We start from the raw sequence: 21,977 nt of genomic DNA, 5'->3' as shown, positions 1-21,977 counted from the left end.
TTAAAACCCAAAATCTCTGTCAATTTTGCTTTGAATGACAAGCAAGATGCTCAGGTTAAAATATGAGCCCATGAATGCTACCACATCTTGTGGGAAGTTCTGCCTCTAGGCCTCTTTCATATGAAACTTCCTTCCTTAGGAATGACAAGGAATATTTTCAGTTGCAGTTGGTTGTTACATCAGTCTTGTTTTGAACGAATCTCTTTTCAAAGTTCCTCATATGTTGGAGGGCAAAGACAGTGGATTGAATCCCAGGAACTGTTCTTCAGTGCTCAGTATTTTGTCAGAGAAATAACAGCCCCTGATCTAGGCAGATATGTATTAGCAGGTTTTCAAAAAGTGCTTTATCTTCTGCAATATGAATAGAATGCTGCTCCTTAATTTCTTTGTTGCTACTGTTCTTTTTAGCTACAAAGCTTAAAACCAGTAAGGAACAAAAATGATGTGTGGGTAATGCTCTAATTGAAGAGGGAAAAGGTCTCTTGTTGAGTCTTGGAGTACAATTCTGAACACCGTTACTCAGAAATGTTTTGTTTATTTCAAGAGCATTTTCCATGAAAATATATTCATTCCATTTCATTGAATTCCATTGAATTCCATTCAATGAAATGGCTGAGCAGTCGGATTAGAATTGATAAAAGGAAGTACTTCTTTACCCAAAGGGTGATCAACACCTGGAATTTACTGCCACAGGGGTGATGGCGGCTACAAGCATAGACTGCTTCAAGAGGGGATTGGATAAACATATGGAGCAGAGGTCCATCAGTGGCTATTAGCCACAGTTTATTGTTGGAACTCTCTGTCTGGGGCAGTGATGCTCTGTATTCTTGGTGCTTGCAGGGGGGCACAGTGGGAGGGCTTCTAGTGTCCTGGCCCCACTGGTGGACCTCCTGATGGCACCTGTTTTTTTTGGCCACTGTGTGACACAGAGTGTTGGACTGGATGGGCCATTGGCCTGATCCAGCATGGCTTCTCTTATGTTCTTATATGCAGTAGAGAAGCACGTCTCATATGCAAGAATCCCACAGAAATTCTGTTTTACTGTATTTCCCTCTGCTCCTTTGTTCAAACTACAAAGTTCATATGAGATCATCTGACTTTAATAGATTCTTAATTCCTCTTGGGCTTGCAAGCCCCCAAGTATGAATAAATCCAGATTCCCTTACCCTGGCACAAGAAAACCTTTTATCTCTGAGGGTCAACATTCCAACCTACAAGGATCAAGGTGAAACTGGATGCAGTTTATCTTCACAGAGGAGTTAGAAGTGCTGAAATACTCACAGAGGGTCCAGGAAGACCGGGGAAACCTCTCTCGCCTCTTTGTCCAGGGAGACCAACCATACCACGGTTTCCAGCAATACCTTGTGGGCCAGGAGTACCAGGTGCACCCTAAAAGAGGGAAAGGAAAGAGAATTGAGTGAGAGGTCAACATGAAAATCTTCTGATTGGATGGAGAACTCCTGCAAGTGATAAGCTGCAATATGGAAAAAGAAGGGGAAGAGTTATTCCTTAGCAGAAACCACTGGTTGGCATTTTTATGGGCCAGGAAACTGGAAGTTTCAGAAAATTTGCATGAATGACAGTTGGATGTCCTGAATAGTCTTACACTGCGATTCACTTATTTTTTTCTGGATCTTCCCACCTATGCCCATCCTAAAGGAACCCTGATCCTGTTGTCTTTTGGCTGGGATGAAATTGGGATTTCTTTCATTCTGTGTTAAGAATCATCTCTAGTTGTCAAAGGAAGACTCCACAGTGAGGCTATCCCCAGCGTGGGTCAAGCTACCCTTCTAAAAGAGAAGTAAACTGTAGATTGAGGCATTTACTTACAGCTGGTCCATCAGCACCGGGAGATCCTTTCTCACCAGAAGGTCCAGGTGGGCCAGCAGGTCCAGCCTCACCAGTGCGGCCAGCAGGTCCAGTCTCACCACGGGGTCCTTTGGCACCTTCCTTTCCACTAGGGCCTGGTGGGCCGGGAAGACCGATGTTACCCTTTTTGGAAAAGGAACAGAAAAAAACAAGAGTGACTCTCATAATCACAAAGAAGCACAGAATCCTGTCTCACTGGAGGTTCTTTGGGGAAGGTCCCCTGGATGGGTTGAGATTCTGCTCAGGGTATAAGTGGAATCCTAGAGGTGATGCTGGCTGGTAGTTTTTAGCTGTGTGTTTCCAGCACCCAGTCCCAGTCAAAGGTGAGCTGCTACTTTTTTGAGCCAACTACAGCTTCCAGGTGATCTTCAGGAGCATCCCCATGTATTTTACAGTTACAATAATGTAATCAACAGAGTTGCAGTATTTTAATCAGTACATGGAGAACAGTGGCCAACTCATTTTAACTATCATGGTGTTCCTCTGCACATTCTGGGAATTGAGGTTTGGTGAATGAGTTGAGAGTTTTCTCTTAGATGTTCCTAGCCCTCTCCAATCTTCAGTTCCCAGAGTTCTTTGGGAAGAGAACTTCACCATTATTTGAGTCTGTAGAATAGTTATGCCCAAGAGGTCTTCCCTTCCATTCTTATACTCTCCTGAATTCTACAAGTTGAATTCCTACTAAATAACATGGTTCAGAGATATTCTCTTAATGAATCTTTATTCATTTCCCCCTGGGAATCCCACGGTGTCTTTCTTTGCTTCTTTTTAGGAATTTGGAGTTTATTTCAAACCAGTTCCATTTTACTCAAAAAGAACTTCGAAGAGAAGAGGGATAGAAAGGGAGATTCTGTGAAATTTCAAAATTGCATTCTGCAGATGCTCAGAGACAGGTCTTCCCAAACCTTCCTATCTTCCTGCTAGAGTGGTGTGCAACATTAAAACACCTACATAGGCTGAAGTTACAAAGGGCGCATCGATTTCTTTTCAAGGAAGAATGAACAGAAATCCTTCTTTTAGAAGAGAAAAGGAATAAGAAGGATCAATTGAATTTCAGTGAGGGGAAATTTCCTTTCCTGTAGCAATGCTAAAACTAAACTGATGAAGTATCTACTGTCCCATATTAGAAATAATGGGAGTAGCTAGATTCTGCAACATTTTAATTTCAGTCTTAATATATTTGAATTATATTGGCAAACTCCAGCTCTGATGGCAACGATTACCGCTTCCCCACTGAGGTTTTGAATTGCCTACAAAGCTTCCGGATTTGCTATTCTTGCTAAAATTGGAAAATCTGGATAGCAAGTTTGTAAAGCTTTTATGTAAAGATTTAATATATATATTAAGTCTTTGAATTAAGAATACTGCTTGAAGTTTTTACTGCAGAATAAGAAATTCTGAAAATTCAGATGGTAGTTGCTTCGCCATTATTCTCACATCAGTATCTCTTCTTCCTGACAGTCACCATCGCTGGTCTCTCTGACAAAGGGGGCATACTGTGGGATCTTAGGAAACTTCCAATGAGCATCAGCATTCCAGCCATCAGGGAGCTCTGCATTAGCTTTCCAAATTATTGCCAAAAACATATGAAGCTGCCTTATACTGAATCAGACCCTCAGTCCATCAAAGTCAGTATAGTCTACTCAGACTGGCAGCGGCTCTCCAGGGTTTCAAGTTGAGGTTTTTCATGCCTGGACCCTTTTTAGTTGGAGATGCCAGAGATTGAACCTGGGACCTTCTCCTTACCAACCAGATGCTCTACCACTGAGCTACTATCCCTTCCCTCACCATAAGCCAGCTGTGACTTGATGTCACTCTCCAACACCATCAGTGTGGTTCATGCTGAGAGTTCCAATACTCTCCACAGTAATTTTTAACTAAGACAAATGGCTAAGAGATTGCTGGAACCTAGAAATGTTCAGTTATTGGCTAACATGAATAAAATAAATGTGTACGTGTGGGGCAGAGGGGTACTTACAGATGGGCCAGGGGGTCCTACTCTTCCAGCAGCTCCGGGGAATCCAGTAGCACCCTGTAAATGAAATTGGAGGAGAAAGTTCAATTTCAATAACCTTTTCCCTGTAAAAGTCACTTGCATTTCTATTTGATGCTGATGTCCTCCCAAGTGGAATGTTGCACCGATTCCAAACAGATTTGGTATTCATTTGAGCTGGGGCTTGTAAACCAAGGGATCTCTTTGCAATGCTATGACTTCTGTTACAGAAAGATGATCTCTCAGTCCTTCTAATCCCTTGCCAGAGCATAGTGCTGCTAATGTTTTGTAGGGATACGCACTACAGAGTAAAATCTCACCCAGTCTTGACAGTTGAGGAGTGTCATGTATGTTATATTGCCCAGCTTGAGTTATGTGACACAATTCATTTGAAATCAATTAGGTGGGATTTCCTAATAGGAAATTTTACTCCTATCTGATGAGATTAATGCCTATGAGCATTCAGAAGCAGTACATGGTGTTTTCCTGCTTAGCTATATTACAGACCTCTCAGAATATTACAGACCTCTCATTCTGGAGAACGTTCACTCACTAACAGGAACTAATTTGGGGAATGCGTATAAGAAGGGAGGGGCAATATAATTTGTTTTGTTTTTATTGTAATCCACTTTGAGCAGTGAGAGAAACTAATATCGAAATATAGTAACTAACTAACATGAGATCATTTCTGATCCATGACATAGCCAGTTCCCTGAGGAAATGGATTAACCATTTTGGAACAGTTGGGAAGAGCTCTGTCTTTTTCCTCTAACACAGGGATGACCAACGGTAGCTCTCTAGATGTTTCTTGCCTACAGCTCCCATCAGCCCCAGCCAGCATGGCCAATGGCTGGGGCTGATGGGAGTTGTAGGCAAAAAACATTTGGAGAGCTACCATTGGCTACCCCTGCAACAGACTGTAATATTTTTGGTAGGTGCTGCATCTCTTATGTTGCAGCAGCTAGCGTGGCTGTTGCCTTGACCTGGATAGCCCAGGCTAGCCTGATCTCATCAGATCTCAGAAGCTAAGCAGGGTCAGTCCTGGCTAGTACTTGGATGGGAGACCTCCAAGGAATATCAGGGTTGTGACACAGAGGCAGGCAATGGCAAACCACTTCTGAACATCTCTTGCCTTGAAAACCTTACTGGATCACCATAAGTCAGCTGTGACTTGATGGCATTTTCTACCACCACCAGTTTGGTTCGTGCTGAGAGTTCCAATACTCTCCACAGTGGCTTTTAACTAAGATAAATGGCTATTGCTGGAACCTAGAAATGCTCAGTCATTGGCTAATATGAATATTTTGAATGCATGCCATTTTTTATTTATTAGCAAGTGTGGGGGGGAGCACTCACAGGGGGTCCAGCATTTCCACGGGCACCTTTGGCTCCAGGAGCACCGACACCACCCTGCAACAGGTGAAAAGAAGACAGCATTAGCTAAAGACTGGTATGAGGATTCACAAGAGAGGTTACAAAGTTGTAATGTGCCACTTACAGCAGGTCCAGGAGGTCCGGTGGCTCCAGCAGGGCCAGGGGGACCAGCATCGCCCTTAGCACCAGCATCACCAGGTTCACCTTTAGCACCAGGTTGTCCATCAGCACCCTGCAGAGGTGAGTAGGAACAGATTATGAGGAACAGATGGATGACAAAGACAAGATAGAGAGACCTTACTAATATGGTGTCTTTCTCCACATCTACCAGGTATATCGACCTAAGCTATCTTACTGAACCAAAGAAGGCTAGATTATGTGATTTCTGATGATTGTAGTTCTGCTGATGTCAGATATGAAGTGATGGAGTATTAATTTTGTTTGCTTAGACTGGAGGGGGAACGACATACATGGGGAAGAGGTGGCTTGACGAGTATGAGGATGGAATGTTCAAATATTAGATCTGCAGTACTGATTGAGCTCCCCATTGATCACATAGTGGGGTCACTCCTTTGTGCTTCAGTGGATACTGGCTTGGATATGGAAGACCCATGTCTATTGTTTGGACATCAAATTCCCAGTCCTCAGCTATGAATCCATTGGGTAGCCTCATAATCTCTCATCTTGACCAACCACACAGTGACATGGGGAGGTTAGTCAAGATGAGACATGCAAAGCGCTCAGAAGTATCAAAGAAATCATAACTAGCAGTGACCCAAGTTAACTTTTCCAATACACTTTGGTGTCATGTGACAATTCTCTGAGGTGCCAAAGTCTAGGCTGCAATTGATCCAGTCATGGAAATATTCCAAGTGTTGGATCAACCAGGGTGATGACTAGCTGTCTGCTGTTTCAAACATCCATATGGAAAACCATTGGAAAAAAGCTCCTGGGTTGCCTTTGGAAGAGTGTCCTGAGTCTGCTTACACAATTGCTATAGTTGGGATGAGGAAGGAGGAAGTGGAAGCATCCAAGTAGGGGTATTTGGTTTGTGCTGCCACTGCTGTTAACTGACCAATCACAGTACCCGCTGCATTTTAATTTAATGTAGTCCACTTTGTGTATCTAGAAGCCAATCCTAGCTGTTCAATGTCATATCTGCAAAGTGGAAGGATTGCTCGCTCCACCCTTTCCCATGCATAGAATGCAGTTCACTGGGAACTGAGATTTGCCATCATACTTACAGGGGGGCCAGCGAATCCAGCGGGTCCAGCAGGGCCTGTTTCACCACGATCTCCCTGGGAAAGAGAAGAGGGAGACCCACATGGTGAATATGGTCATCAATGGGAGGGAGGTCCAAGGAAATAAAGAAAGAGAGGAGCTGGGGAAAGTACTTACGGGGGCACCACGAGCACCAGTGGGGCCAGCAGGGCCAGAGGGGCCAGCTTCACCCTGGGCAAGAATTAAAACAAAAATCAAGGATAAGCTCCAGGGAGCCAGGAGGGATCACCAAATGTAATGCAAATAGGAAAAAGCACCAAATTATAGGATTCAGCCAGATAGCAGTTTACCATAAGTGGATCACATAATATGTAAAATAGATTTTAGAAAAACTTATCTGATAATGGTACCTATGATGAGGTGCAGACTTTGGGAAATTTGGTTGTGATCGTGAATGCTTCTTTTCCTATTGGCATGCATTGTACTGCTCCAAATATTTTAATTCACCATGTGAATAATAATTTTATAAAATGGTCGATTTGCCTTGACATTTAGTGCAGAATCCATTGAGTGAAAACCTGATGTTTCCTCCTCTTTACACTAGTTTGAAGTGGGAAGTGCAAAACTGACTTGAGAGTGAATCTGAGGATTGTGCATAAAGCAGGCAGAATGAGAAATTTGGGCTTGGAAAAGGGAAGTGGAATCCCGGCTATGTCTGGTACAGTATAATCCATATGCATCAGTGACTTCTAGTATTCTGTTGTTTGGTTCACTCTGTAACCTTCGGTAAAGGACCTGAGAGCACCCCACTCGAATGGTACATATAAGGTTGGGCTAGAGATTCAGTAGTCTGAAACTGGTGGTCTATGAGACAATCTGCCTTGTAGATGATCACTGTTTGTCCACCACCTTCACTTTTGCTCTTTTGGAGGCCAAAAGAAGTCCCTTATCAACAGTTATACTTCTAGGGTTGCTAGCTCCAAGTTGGAAAATACCTGAAGATCTTGGGGGTGGAGCCTAGAGAGGGTGGGGTTTGGAAGGGGAGGGATCCACAGCAAAGTTTAATGACATAGAGTCCACCTTCCAAAGTGGTCATTTTTTTCCAGGTGAATTGATTTCTATTGCTTGGAGATCAGTTATAATCCCAGGAGATCTCCAGATGCCACTTGGATATTGGCAGTCCTATTTTCTCATGCCCTGTCTATTTCTTACATCCATTATGTATGAAAGGCAAACTAGTCTGGGTCTTTCAGTCTCAACCAGAAACAGGACAAGTGAGTATGGTGAAAAATCAGGATATACAATGCAAAGAAGGTTCTAGAATGGGCTCATTGCCCTGGAGGATGGTGTGGAATTGTTTTCTGTGGCCCCAGAAGGTAGGACCAAAACCAGTGGGTTGAAATTAAATCAAAAGAGTTTCTGACTCAACATTAGAAAGAACTTCCTGACGGCTAAAGCGGTTCCTCAGTGGAACAGGCTTCATCAGGAGGTAGTGGGCTCTCCTTCCTTGGAGGTTTTTAAACTGAGGCTAGATGGCCATCTGACAGCAATGAAGATCCTGTGAATTTAGAGAGGGGGGTGGTATTTGTGAGTTTCCTGCATTGTGCAAGGGGTTGGACTAGTTGACCCTGGAGGTCCCTTCCAACTGAATGATTCTATGATTCTAGGTCTACACACAACAGGCAAGGTCAATCAGGAAAGCTATTTATGTAGACACCAGGAAATACATATAGTTCATTGACACCTAACAACTGGAGATCATGGGAGATTTTCAGGAAAGAAGATTTGTAAGGTGAAGCACTTGCCTTATCGCCAGGCATACCAGCAGGTCCAGGAGGGCCAATAGGTCCAGTCAATCCTCTAACTCCATCTTTGCCGGGAGCACCATCAAGACCTTTGGGACCTGCATCGCCCTAGGGATGAAAATGGAGAAGGCTATAAAGCATCTGAATAGAACAGGTTAGGGGAAGCACTGAGGAAGGAGAACTCTGTAGAGTGGGTGCACCATGGTTTGTCTTACAGAATTTGTATTAGGATAGCAAATTAAGTTTGGTGTGAGGGAATTTCCTTCAACTGCTGGAGAGAAAAGGCGGGATCCTGGTTGGCATCCAAAAGCAAATAACCTACTGCTGTGCCTGTACAGAAGGGGAGGATCATTTGCCTACCAGGAATCGTAAGGAAAAATGTTTATATGCCTACTGAAGAACAACCACAGATCCATTCTTGCTCTTGTGTGATGATGCTAGCAGAGGGGGCATGGCTTGATGGCAAGGCGTATGCTTTGTTAGGAAAGAAGTTTGCCCTGCAGTTCCAGGCTGTCTGTGCAATAGTCTGAGCTTCATGTGGTAGCTCTCCATGTCCATGCTTTGCGTTTCAAAATAGGGAACAGTATGGAGGATGGGTTGATGGAGAGCCAAGGGTGGATGGGAAAGTAGCAAGACAGCCACTGTGGTCTTATGATTTGAACATTGCTCATTCTCTCAGCATAACCTACATTGTAGGGTTGTTGTGTGAGGATACAATAGAGGAGGAGAGAACCCTGTTTGCCACTTTAATCGCCATGGAAAGTCAGGATAAAAATGAATAACAGAAGGAACAAAGAAATAAAGGAAGAAGAAAAATACAGAAATGGCTGAAGAAATGGCCTTTACTGCCATTGCTGTGCTTTTACCAGCATGGCCATTACCCAGTCTGCTTCTCTGGCCACAGAACATCCTGTTGTTTGGGTGATCTGGTTTCAACAGTCCAGGTACTTACTCTGTCTCCCTTGGCACCAGGAAGTCCACCAGCACCACGTTCACCGGGCATTCCCTGGAGACCGGGGGCACCTTGGCTTCCGGGAGCACCAGGAGTACCAGCATCACCCTAGAGTCAAGAAAATGGAAGTGAGAAAAAATCAGAAACAGAGCTAAGCTACTAGATTTTAAAAGCATAGGAACATATGAAGCTGCCTTCTACTGAATCAGACCCTCGGTCTATCAAAATCAGTCTTGTCTACTCAGACTGGTAGCGGCTCTCCAGGGTCTCAAGCTGAGGTTTTTCATGCCTATTTGCCTGGATCCTTTTTAGTTGGAGATGCCAGGGATTGAACCTGGGACCTTTTGCTTACCAAGCAGATGCTCTACCACTGAGCCACCATTCCCCCCTGCCCCCCCCCCAAAACCCCAACACAATCCTTTCTGGATTGATGCACACATGCACATAAACACACGCATGCACCCATGGACATCACTGAGCACCAATATGGCCTCCCTGTCACATGCTGGCCCAATCAGGAGCAGTAACTGATGTGACCATCATCATCTGATTGAGCATTCAGCAAGGGACCAGATTTTTGAAATCATCACCATCTGAATTTTTAATTAGGAAACTGATTTGCTTGGTTTTTATGTTTTACCTAGTTGTTTAGAATTTATGTAATTGTTTTCTCCTTGATGTGACCCACCCTGAGCCCGATTGGGAGGGGTGGGATAGAAATGTGAAATAATAAATAAATAAATTTTGTCTAACAGCATTTAGCATTTATGACCAACCCCTATGGAGGGCTGTGGATAGTTGGGGCCCCTCTATTATGGCGCCCAAAATAGCTGTCTCTTTTGCCCATTAGTTAAGACCATTCATGGCTGGGAATCCAGGGCTTTGGTTAACCTGGTCCTTCACTCAGAAACAGCTTTCTGGGGAAAGTACTTTGAGGAGGAGCAGGCCAGAATATTATAGCTTTTCATTTGTGTGCAGCAGGGCTTTTATTGCAGAAAAAGCCAGGCAGGAACTCATTTGCATTTTAGGCCACACCCCCTGATGACACCATTGTTTCACACTGGGCTTTTTGTAGGAAAAAAACAGCATATTAGGCCATACCCCTTGACACCAGGACAGCCAGAACTGTGTTCCTGTGCATTCCTGCCCCCCCCCCCAAAGCCCTGATGTGCAGTGTAGAAAAAAAAAATTCATTCTGCTGAATTCATGTGGTGAGGCATTCCCAGGGCTGTTTTTGTAGCAGGAACTCCTTTGCATATTAGGCTATACCCCCCTGATGTAGCCAATTCTCCTGGAGCTTACAGTAGGCCCTGTACAAAGAGCCCTGTAAACTCTTGGAGGATTTGCTACATCTGGGGTGTATGGCCTAATATGCAAAGGAATTCCTGCTAAAATAAAAGCCCTGGGCATTCCCATCCTTTTTGTTTGTTTGTTTGTTAACTGCAGGTTTGCCTGGGATTGAGGAGGGGAACCGGCACTCTCAGGAAAGTGAGAGATTCTGCTCAAGTGTGTAGGAATTACCATCGTCACCATTGCTATGCATTTGGATCAAAGCTAGAAATATAGACCTAGAACCTGACACAGTCTTTTCTTTGGTACATTGGTGAAATAAGACCTGGGACCTTTGCCAATATGAATTTCTTAAGGAGAGCCTGAGAAGGCACAGGCAGAGCTTGCGTGTCACAGCTCCAATTCAGGGGGTTATGAATTTAAATGAATGTGATTAAAATATTCCACTTGATTGTCCAAGTGCGTAAAAAACCCCCCTGATCCTGGGTATGGACAACTGGACCATAGCTGAACCTTGTGTGCCCAGCTTTGTATGCTGGATGTTCCAGGTTCAGTCACTGGTAATCTCTAGGTAGAGTCTCAGGTAATAAGACTGGGAAGAACTTGCGCTGGAAAGCTGCTGCCGGTCACAGGTGGTATAAGGAAGCTTATTATCCATCCCCCATCGCAACATATTCTTAACAAAGAAAATTCTCCAGGTATGTTTAAGAATAACAGGTAGATGGAGGGTTGTGCAATAACATTAGAGTTATACTGGCTCTCCAGATTTCTCAAAACAGCCTGTTTTTCACTTTTACTGAAACAATCTTCATGAGACCCTTACCTTAGCACCATCGTTACCAGGAGCACCATTAGCACCACGGGGACCCTGAGGACCTGGGGGACCTTGGACACCACGTTCGCCAGGGAAACCTCTCTCGCCCTGCAGGTGGCCAAAGGAGTAAATACAGCTGATTACAGTTCTGCCATAGGAGGTGTCGGTGAATAAATGAGAAGATGCTCAGATGACCAGTGATTGTGCAGAAGGTCACTTACTCTTGCGCCAGATGGACCGGGAGCACCAAGGTCACCGGGGGGACCCTGTCAGGAAAACAAAGAAGAGGTTTACATTGATGTTTAGCAAAATATCTTTGCAAAGCATGCAGGCATCATAGCTGTTCTGGCTGAGGCTGCTAAATGGTTAATAATGGTTCATAACAATAATAATCTTTAATTTGTATCCCGCCCTCCCCGCCGAAGCAGGCTCAGGGCGGCTCACATGGCATAACATAATATGCTGCATTTCAACTGTTAAAACAAGGTGTTTACAAAACATATTGTCTGCAAAACATATTATCCTACATTAAAACCATCTAATTAAAACCATCAATTAATTTGGTGCTAAAATCTCGGCATTATCCAGTTTTTCCATGGCGATGGTATTTCTTCTACAGTAAATTCCATATTAGGCAAAAGCCAGCTGGAAGCAAATGGCAGGGGGTTGTTTCTTCTGCCTTATGGCTCAGGGTTAGGTTCTATGGCATGTGTTTCCATCTACAATTCTAGAACCCTTTAAAAGGACAGAAGCAAATGGCAGGAGGCTAAATTTGCCCAGAGGAGGAGTTACAAAGGAGGGCTGATGGGGTCCAGAGTTGGAAATATTTGACTATTATTTTCTTGTAGCATGGAATTTGCCATCAATATCACACATATACTTAATGGCTTCCAGCTAAACACTGGAGACATGAATGTCCATTATTTTATTTACTAAGTGTATGATAGTTATTTCCCCTCTAGATAAGGGGCACCATGTTATGCTTCCTGTTCCGTGCCATTGTACTTATTGAAACAGTAATGTAAGAGTTGCTTTAATAGATATAGTTACTGAATATTGTTGTTATTGCTCTGAGCCCTGTTTTATAGGTGAGGGTGGGCTATAAAGCTAATATAATTTTTTTTTAAAAACTATGAAAAGGGAAGGAACAGCTTTGCTGTATGGATAGGCTTCCCAACCCCCCCGCCCTGGCAGGGGACTCCTGGTTTCACAGCCTCATCCCTCGCTCTTTAAAAATTAGGAAGCTGGGGGAGAGGGGGGGAGAACATACGTGTAGGCTTCATATTGGTGCAGAGCTCCTGAGTCATTTGTAAAATGTGTGCCCCTTTAAGGCTGGGCAGGAAGCAGGAAACAGGAAGGGCTTCGGAGAACAGCCCCTCCCTTTTTTTTCTTTCGTTTTCACAGCAAGTAGAGTTCTATTAAGTACTTGTGTGTGTGAGAGAGGGAGGAGGCAGGGGATTCCCTGGTTTGGAGGCCCTCCCCCCTTTAGAAAGTGTGTGGAGGGGAGGGAAATGTCTACTGGGCACTCTATTATTCCCTATGGAGAACGATTCCCATAGGGAATAATAGGGAATGGATCCGTGGGTATTGGGGGCTCTAGGGGGGCTATTTTTTTAGGTAGAGGCACCAAATTTTTAGTATAACATCTAGTGCCTCTCCCAAAATACCCCCCAAGTTTCAAAACGATTGGACCAGAGGGTCCAATTCTATGAGCCCCAAAAGATGGTGCCCCTATCCTTAATTATTCCCTATGGAATAAAGGCATTTAAAAAGGTGTGCTGTCCCTTTAAATGTGATGGCCAGAACTCCCTTGGAGTTCAATTATGCTTGTCACATCCTTGTTCCTGGCTCCACCCCCAAAGTCTCCTGGCTCCGCCCCCAAAGTCCCCAGATTTTTCTTTAATTGGACTTGGCAACCCTATGTATGGAGGGTATGAGGCAAAGCAGTCTTGACCATGACCCCTTCCCCCCCAGTCTTTACAGACCTAAGACCAATATATGCAGGCAGGATTGTCAAAGGACCATCGTGCCCATACCACAACCAAAGCTGTATGAAGGTGCTATCATTTCTGCTTCACACACCTTTAAAAAGAGCCTGTTATTAGGGTTACCAGCCTCCAGGTAAGGCCTGGAGTTCTCCCAGAATTACAGCAACTGATCTCCAGACTACAAACATCAGTTTTCCTGTAGAAATGCCAGCTTCAGAGGGTGGACTCTGTGGCATCACATCTCTGCTGAGGTTCCTCCCCTCCCCAGTCTCTTCCACCCACCCCCAAATCTCTAGCCTGCCCATGACTCACCTGCTCACCAGGCTTTCCAGATTCACCAGGGGCACCAGCGGGACCGGGAAGACCCTGCAAGAGGTAGTTGGAAATGGAGGAAAAGGTTAGATTTCTTGGGAATGTAAAGCAGTGGCACTTCAGTAGTGTTTCTCAAAGGGGATTGCAATGACACCAAAGTTTACTGTCTGTTTATCTTGGATTATACATCTGGAATTTTCCCTCCCCCCCCCCCCCCCAGTTGTAAGTTCTTAGTCCTCATTGTGTCCTGCTATCTACTCTTCTGCTTTATACCTCCCATCTCCCTTCTAGCTCATTCTCAGGGGAAAAAATAGCTGCAAAAATCTATTTTAAAACCTGAAACGAAGAAACAGAACAAACCATGCAAATGTACAGCAAGCAGATGCAAGAGTACTTAATTTTCATTATCTAGTGCCATCTCCTGATTTTTTTAAATGACATTTTTCATGATTTCTGGCACTTAGGATTTTGCCGAGGACAAAATATACATTGGCTTGTCTATGCGTCAATTATATGGAAGATCTCTTACCTGGAATCCAGGAGCTCCAGCTGGACCTTGTTCACCTCTTTCTCCAGCAGGACCCTGTGATGGAAATCAAGGAAAAGTTCAAGGGACAGTAGGAATCAAAGTGAGGTAACTGCCGAAGGTGCAGAAGGTGTGAAAAATAACAAAAGATGCATGCTTACGCTTGGGCCAGAAGGTCCTTGTGCACCAGTTTCACCATCTTTACCGGGAAGACCCTGGAAGAAAAGAGGAGGAAGCCTTAAAACACCATGGCTCTGATTGGGTCTCTTCTCATTTATCACTCTGAGCTCCCCCTTCTCTGCTGTTCCTTTGCCCATTGGCTGGTCAGTGAGACACTGATACTACCTGTTTGGTAGACCTAAACTTCTTCCTTCACTGTCCACATCCACTGTTCCTTCACTGCCTTATACTGAATCAGACCATTGGTCCATCAAGGTAGGTATTACCTACTCAGACTGTCAATGGCTCTCTAGGATCTCTGATAAAGGTCTTCCACATTACATATCACCTCATCTTTTTTAGAAAACAGGAGTTGCTGGGGATTGAACCTGGGACCTTTGGCATGTAAAGCCCAAGCTTTTCCACTTAGCCACAATCTCTTCAAATGTCGATGGCAAACTCTCTGTGACACATCTCTTTTACGTTCCATCAAGTCCCTGACACATACTCGGTGTTAAATAAGTCTGGTCTGATAGCACGTGGCAAGCCAGACTTCCCTCCAAACAAAAAGCAAAAGACTTCTAGCTTTCTTCTAAAAATCTCTCCAGTATTTCAGATGTCTGGTCTGGACAGGATGGAAGAAGGTCCAGAGCTGAATACTTACAACAGCACCAACAGGTCCAGGAGCACCTCTCTCACCAGGTTTGCCAGGCTCACCCTATAAGAGGAAAAGAGGGGTTGTAGCTTCATAGGCATCTGTATTTGCAGCAAACATGTGGATTTTGGTTTCTTATAATTCCACTGTCCATGCTCAGCTTGCACTAGGACACATCCAGGAGGATCAATCACACCTGAGGTATGCTTCTATATGCCAGCAGTGTGCAAACTTTGGATCATAAGTTGATGTGAGCATTCATTGGGAAAACACCGATGCTTGCATCTCTGCTTTCTTAAGAATGGAATTAGGCCAAGGGTGTCTTGTCGCAAACAGAGGCACACTGTTGTGGATGTCAAATTTACTGAGCCTCTGTGGCTGAAAATTCCCCATCATTTTTCCTCTAGCTTTTATCTACAAACTTTTCTACACATCATCGCTGGGAAAAAACCAACAGTCTTTTAAACTCCCACCCTTATCTAGTTCATAATCTAGAGATGATGAATTGCCCGAAAAAGGGAGGTGCGGGGAGAGAGAAAACTCCCTGAAGCAAATCTTTATTTTCAGGCTCATCTAAATCGTAATGGCCTGCTTGCTATAATCGTTTCATGGAAGTGATAGCAAGATTTTAAAAGCGGAAGTCTGAAAAGCTGCTGTGGGAAATTTGCAAAGAGGAAATCCTGATATTATTTGGTACATCAAGAGGTGCTCCAGAGAGAACATTTGCAATCATATTATTTGTTCATTTAGAAAATGTATCTACTTCTCCAGGCACTTATAATTGAACACATGTATATGTTAAGAAATAGTGGAAGGGGAAAACCACCATGAGATGATTTATAAAGCCTATTTCTGGAGTGTGTGTGTGACTATTCTAATTATTTTGGTGACATCTTAGAATACCTTTCTGAAGATATAACCAGGACACAGGGAACCTCCGGACACATGTTCTTGAGACAAGTTAAGCACTCTATAATTATATTTAGGGCAAGAGTCAACTCAGGTAAACTATCTGAGGTAAGAACTGAATATTCAGTTTAGGAGAAGATGCTTGTAAGAACTGATCCATCTAAGACTGTGAGGCTATAATTCCATTCTGCAGTTCTGACTGCAAAAGCACAAAATTTAGTATGAAAACCACACTGAATGTCAACCTTCCTTGAGCCACTCGTGGGGCAACTGTAGGGAACCAAATGCTGCCATTCTTTCCAGAAGCCCTGCAAATAGCCCCTTACTGGAAGCTACAGAGTATTGAAAAACAGCCCTTTTGACACTATTTCTGGGGGTGATCATCAGAAAACACAGGACCCTCCCAGGGAACTTAAGATTTTGTCCAGGAAAAGGAACCAACTAGAGAGTTGTTACTTACAGCAGCACCTTTAGGTCCAGGGAATCCCATCACACCAGCCTGACCTCTTGCACCAGGAGGACCAGCAGGTCCAGGGCGTCCATCTTGACCAGCAGGGCCCTATTGGGAGAAGAAGTTACCAATGCAATTACTTGTTTCCCCCTAAAAAAAATCCTTTCAGAGCAGCACAGAAGAGGGCCATCTAGTTACTTACAGTGGGTCCAGTCTTGCCATCGGGGCCGGGGCTGCCAGGGCTACCAGTCAGACCCTTGAAAAATGGAGAAAGAGGGAGAAAGTTAGGAAGCAGTCTTCAATGGGTTAACAAAGAGCGTGTGCCAGCTAGGGTTGACAAGGGGATTGTTAGCTCTAAAAGGGGATTAGATAGATTAATGTAAGACAGATCTGTCAGTGGCTTCTTGCCATGGTGGCTGAGGTGAAACTCCATGTTTTGAAGTACTAAACTTCTGGAACCCAGAGCCAGGAGGCAACATCATGGGAAGGCCTCATCCTCTGTGCCCTGTTGCTGACCCTCCAGAAAAACTGATTGGCCACTGTGTGAGACAGGATGCTGGACTAGATGGACCACTGGTCTCATCCAACAGGGCTCTTTTTATGTTCTTAATATGATAGGATGAGATTTTCTGATGCCCTAAGTCATAACACTGTGACCTGAGGGGTGTGCCACAGATTCTTTTGCAGTGTCTCAGAAAATGGAAGGACAAACCTCTGGAACTATTCATATGAGTCAGGTTGACCTTATCAGAGTCTGTGTCTGTGTGAGCTTCAATAGCCTATCTTTCAATTGAAATTTTTTACTAGGCTCTTTTCAGAGCCTTAGCTTCCCCTATGTAAAAAGGAAATTCTAAAGCAATCTATCCAAGGAAGCAGCATGTGTTTTGTTAGACTGCTAAAACATTCAGCCACTCACTCCATTGATTTCTTTTTTGACCTGCCTTGCACATCTCCCAAAGGCAAATAGTCACATTTATGCAGAATCCAACTGCTTCAATTCATTTAGAATAACACTCTAAACCTGACTTTAAACCTCTGGACAATGGAAATGAAACATTTTGACACAGTGTAGGGCTTGCATCCAACCAGCTTTTCCACTGGAGAAAAAGGAAGAAGTGGGTCCCCTTCTACTACCAAGAAGGCAATGCTGGGGGTTATGGGACATGCATGGGCAAAAGCCATATGGGATGGTGGCTGTAATAAGGCGTAGACTCTGACAAGCCAAAAAGCTGTCTGATTCTAACCATATTTTTGCAAATTGCTAAACAGCTGAATTTGCACATGGGTGACATCTTTGCCTTGCTCTTCATTCAAATAATCTACAGATGTGCCAGAATTTTTGGATAATTAATACATCCAAATGACTTTTGATCTGAAATGTTGACTTGAGCACCTGGTTGAAAAATGGCATAAAATAAATTAGTGAGCCAGTTGTGGCTTGATGTGCTTGCTGGGAAGCACGGTTCAAGTCACGGAGCAGGGCAAAGATTCTGAGAGTTCATGTGCCCAGTAGAGAAAGCATTTGAATGGCTCAGCTCTTGGTGTGTTGGAAGTTTTGTGCACATCATGTATTTCTAGGATGGCCATCCATGAACAAGTTCCAAGTAAAATGAGATCCTTCAGGAGACTGGAATTCTTCTTTGAACTCTGCCTTTTCTTTTTTCTGCCAGCACTTTCAACAGCTGTTTGCAGTAATCATTTCCTATCGCTGCTGTTTTTCACGTGCTATTTTCAAAGACTTTCCCCCTCCCCTTCATGGAGGGAACCCAGTCAGTCATGGATCACATACGTGGGTGATGTCACAATGCCACAGGGGTAAACATCTGGCAATGTGATGGCATTCTGGATCAGCATAGTCCCTATTCTGAATGGACAAATATATTTGCCCTGGGTTTTTTTGTCCGCTCAAATTACCATAAATTTTATGTGTGGGGGGCACTTTTCCTATTGATGAAAGTTTGCACATATGCAAAAAAGTTTCCTCCTTTTAGTCCAGCTTTATTCTGTCTCACATCTATAAAGCTTGTTAAAGATCTCCTGAATTGGCTGTTATAACGGGCAAGGAATACATACTTAAATGGTCTATATTACTTTTATAGGACTGTGGTTTCTGTTCTGATAGGGTATATATATTTTTATTGGGAGTTCTCAATTATTAAGCAGTCAGTTCTGAATCCTGAGAGGCCTGTGGATCATACCAGCATGGAAGAGACAATCCTATAAGGCGTGATTTCTCCCATCATTATAATAATGTCATGACATGGGAGAAATTACACCTGAATTAAAAGGACCCTTTCCACACAACTCCTTAAAGGTACAAGGATTTCTTCATTGTCTAGATCTGGGAAAGCCTATGGATTGATAGGGGAGAAGGGGAAAACATTAGCTGTTTTGTATTTTATTCCAAGTTTGCCCATTGCACAAAACCCAAGAGTTCACTGAAATGAATGCTCTGAATGGTAAAGATGTCCATGAGAACTAATCCCTGAGGTTCTCTCCCTTCAGAGGAAGGTTGTATTATTGTGATATTACATAGGTTTAACATTAGGAAGGAGCTCTGTTTTGCTCAATGGGGAATGCTGCCTGTCTGCCTGCCCTGAGCCCTCATCAAGAAGCCATGCTGAAAAATACAAATAATGAAAATTACTTAACATCGAATCAAGTGACTCCTTTATGACTTCCTGATATGGGGCACTGTTAAATTTTGATATGGGCTCCAAATCTACTGAAGTGGAGGCTTGTGATACAGTGTGCCTTGTTCTGTGTTGCACAGCAGTTAACAGGAAGCCTGTTTCTGGGCTGTGGCTCTGTCCAAGCACTTGCCATTTACTTACCTTGGCTCCAGGGAGACCAGGTTCGCCAGGGCGTCCAGCTTCACCAGGAGATCCTTTGGGACCAGCAGGGCCAGGAGATCCACGTTCACCAGGGGGACCCTAGAAGAGTAAAGAGAGTCAAGAAAAGACTATATGAGTTTGAGGCAAGTGCTAGCATTATTGTATTGTCCTAAGTTCCTGTGCCCTCTTAGTAGCTCTTTTTTTGTTGTTCAGTTGCACAGACTAATAGAGTACAAAGAGGTGAATCAAGGATGGAGATCAGTACTGCTTGATTTTGGGGTAAGGGAGCTAAAGATGCATACTGCAAAATAATAAGATGTTACTGTTAGCTGCTCCATTGGTCCACAAAAAAGCCCAAAAGGCCCTCGTATGAGCAATATATGCTGTGGTTTTGGTTCCATTCCAATGAAATTGACATCAAGAAGCCCACTTAGAATAAACCTGGAGGGTTCCCACCGGTTGGATCCTGCCAGCTTTTCTGCTGGTGAAAAAGGAATAAACAGTCCCCTTTGACCACCTAAAGAGGCTGCATGAACAAATGCCAAGTGGAATGGAGACAGTAGCAAGGAGGACAATTGGACAAGATTGGATGAGAAAGCTGGCTAGATTCAACCCATGGTGACGTAAGGGCAAAATATGAAGTCAAAGGATAAAAGCACTGAAGTTGATGAAAGCGCTAAAGGGATGGAAAAGGGGAAAGGGTGGGAGGAATGTTGGAAGCTGTCTCCCAGCCAAGTTCTGGTGCCCAGAACAAAAGGCTCACAAAAGCCCTTGGGGTACATAACAAACAGGGTGGGGAAATTTGAAAGTGACTTTTTTTTGGGGGGGGGACACTTTATATACTTCAGTCCTTGGCACCCAGCTTGACAGTACAAATGATATAAAACAACAGGAAGGGGAGAAAGAAGAGCTGGCATCAAAAGCAGTTTTCATCACTTGGGAGTAAGGATCATGGAAGTCTGAGGACAAGGGAGCAGTAAAGGCCTCCAGTCTGTCTGATGGTTGGCCTTTGCCAGCTTCTTTGAGCTCCTGCAAAATTGTTCAGATGCTTTGGGGAGATGCAGATGTCCGTTTGGTGCCTGGAATCTTCTTACGTTTGTGTTTGCTGGGCAGCTAAATCTCAACCCCCAAAATCTGGATTCAAGTCACACTGTTTCTCTCTCTTTGCAACAGAACAGGAGTCAAGTTGCACCTTTAAGACCAACCAAGTTTTATTCAGAATGTAAGCTTTCGTGTGCTCTCTAAGCACATTTCATCAGACGAGGGGATCAGGTATTGTGGCAGGATCAGGATCCCACAATACCTGATCCCCTTGTCTGATGAAGTGTGCTTAGAGAGCACATGAAAGCTTACGTTCTGAATAAAACTTGGTTGGTCTTAAAGGTACCACTTGACTCCTGCTTTGTTCAACTACTTCAGACCAACATGGCTGCCCACTTGGATCTATCTCTTTGCAACAATTCAGCTACTCATTGGTTTGAAGGAATTCAAGACATACAGTCGTCACCAAACAGACTTTAACTAGGGTGATCCTTTGCCTTTCGTCATAGGGTCTTACGATGGCCCAACACAATAAAATTTATTGTGCATGTAAAAATATAATACTGTTAGAGCACCAAGCCTCACCTTAATTCTAAATTGTTTTAAAAAGTAGGCTGAGAAGGCAGGGATCAGTATTCAAAGTTAATATCAAACATAAATAGATGGACAGGATCACACAGGGGTTCCAAACAGTGTTCCCTCTAAGCTGAGTTAGTGTGAGCTAGCTCACAGTTTTTTAGTCTCCCGCTCACACATTTTTTGTCTTAACTCAGGCTAAATGGCCCCGGAGCAAACTAATTCATTCAGTAGCTCACAACTTTCATGCCAGCAGCTCACAAAATAGAATTTTTGCTCACAAGACTCCACAGCTTAGAGGGAATATTGGTTCCAAATGCTGTATGGAAAATCCACATCTTCCCCTGCCCCACATTTTGCCTCACATTCTGGAAGTACTCTTTCACTAAGAAAAAAAAATGGCCAGATTTCAACCCAACCCCTCATCCTTGACTTCAAGGAAATAATAGGAGTGTTGCTATTGGCTTCCATAAGAACCTGAGATGTTGTCCTTTTGAAATGTGCATGCCCTTCCTTCTGTAGAAAAAGATATCAACAGCATGGGACAGACACCTACCTTGGGACCAGCAATGCCATCTGAGCCAGGGAAACCACGGCCTCCAGGAGCACCCTGTGAATGGAAGAAAAGAGATCAGGTGAGTGCCACATATCGAATTTTGCCAATATGCAAGCCCCAAAGAGGATCCTGCTGTCAGATCATTAAAATATAATCACTTATTGTGTTTCAGGCAGAAAAATAAATCACTTGGCTCTATCCTATAATGCATGCGAAAGTGCTGTCATGCAAGCAGAAGTGCATTTTTATTTTTAAATTTCGAACTAAGTTATCTTCATTATATCCACCTCTTGTCTTCCCTCAGTGTATGGCCTAGTGCAAGCACATCTGTAGTGGTTTATGCCCCGTTTTGCAAATTGATGCAAAACACACAATGGGGTTTCTCCCCCTCCCTGAACAGAAGACTGTCTTTTAAAATAAACCACAACTTTATTCATTTGGAAATGCAGTACAACACTACGCAGAATTGCATAGGCTGCTTTATACAAGCTAGTGCACTTCTGCTTGTGCATGAATGGAACAATGCTAAGGAAAGTTCTGTTGTCATCGCATTGGCTATACTTTGTATGAACTCACCAGGACTTCTTTCTAAGTAAACATGCTCAAGAATACACTGTCCAGACCCTGATCTGGATAGATAAGCCCAGGGGTG

The 21,977-nt window shown here is 43.7% G+C and overlaps 1 protein-coding gene across 1 annotated transcript in view; it reads right to left on the bottom strand.

Moving 5' to 3' along the window:
• Nucleotides 1–21,977, bottom strand: part of COL1A1 (collagen type I alpha 1 chain) — a 54,446-nt gene that overhangs the window by 13,620 nt on the left and 18,849 nt on the right. The window contains exons 22-40 of the mRNA XM_060256650.1: nucleotides 21,326–21,379; nucleotides 19,153–19,251; nucleotides 16,521–16,574; nucleotides 16,328–16,426; nucleotides 14,968–15,021; nucleotides 14,306–14,359; nucleotides 14,148–14,201; nucleotides 13,619–13,672; nucleotides 11,540–11,584; nucleotides 11,328–11,426; nucleotides 9,215–9,322; nucleotides 8,263–8,370; nucleotides 6,635–6,688; nucleotides 6,481–6,534; nucleotides 5,361–5,468; nucleotides 5,219–5,272; nucleotides 3,848–3,901; nucleotides 1,831–1,992; nucleotides 1,282–1,389 (exon numbers count right to left, since the gene is read on the bottom strand). Coding sequence (XP_060112633.1) covers nucleotides 1,282–1,389; nucleotides 1,831–1,992; nucleotides 3,848–3,901; nucleotides 5,219–5,272; nucleotides 5,361–5,468; nucleotides 6,481–6,534; nucleotides 6,635–6,688; nucleotides 8,263–8,370; nucleotides 9,215–9,322; nucleotides 11,328–11,426; nucleotides 11,540–11,584; nucleotides 13,619–13,672; nucleotides 14,148–14,201; nucleotides 14,306–14,359; nucleotides 14,968–15,021; nucleotides 16,328–16,426; nucleotides 16,521–16,574; nucleotides 19,153–19,251; nucleotides 21,326–21,379 — 1,476 coding nt within the window. The remainder of the gene's footprint in view (nucleotides 1–1,281; nucleotides 1,390–1,830; nucleotides 1,993–3,847; nucleotides 3,902–5,218; nucleotides 5,273–5,360; nucleotides 5,469–6,480; nucleotides 6,535–6,634; nucleotides 6,689–8,262; nucleotides 8,371–9,214; nucleotides 9,323–11,327; nucleotides 11,427–11,539; nucleotides 11,585–13,618; nucleotides 13,673–14,147; nucleotides 14,202–14,305; nucleotides 14,360–14,967; nucleotides 15,022–16,327; nucleotides 16,427–16,520; nucleotides 16,575–19,152; nucleotides 19,252–21,325; nucleotides 21,380–21,977) is intronic.

The sequence above is a fragment of the Heteronotia binoei genome, chromosome 15 (assembly GCF_032191835.1).
Source record: "Heteronotia binoei isolate CCM8104 ecotype False Entrance Well chromosome 15, APGP_CSIRO_Hbin_v1, whole genome shotgun sequence".
NCBI lineage: Eukaryota > Metazoa > Chordata > Lepidosauria > Squamata > Gekkonidae > Heteronotia > Heteronotia binoei.
The sequence above is the reverse complement of the archived record's forward strand: the minus strand, read 5'-3'. Positions and strand labels throughout refer to the sequence as shown.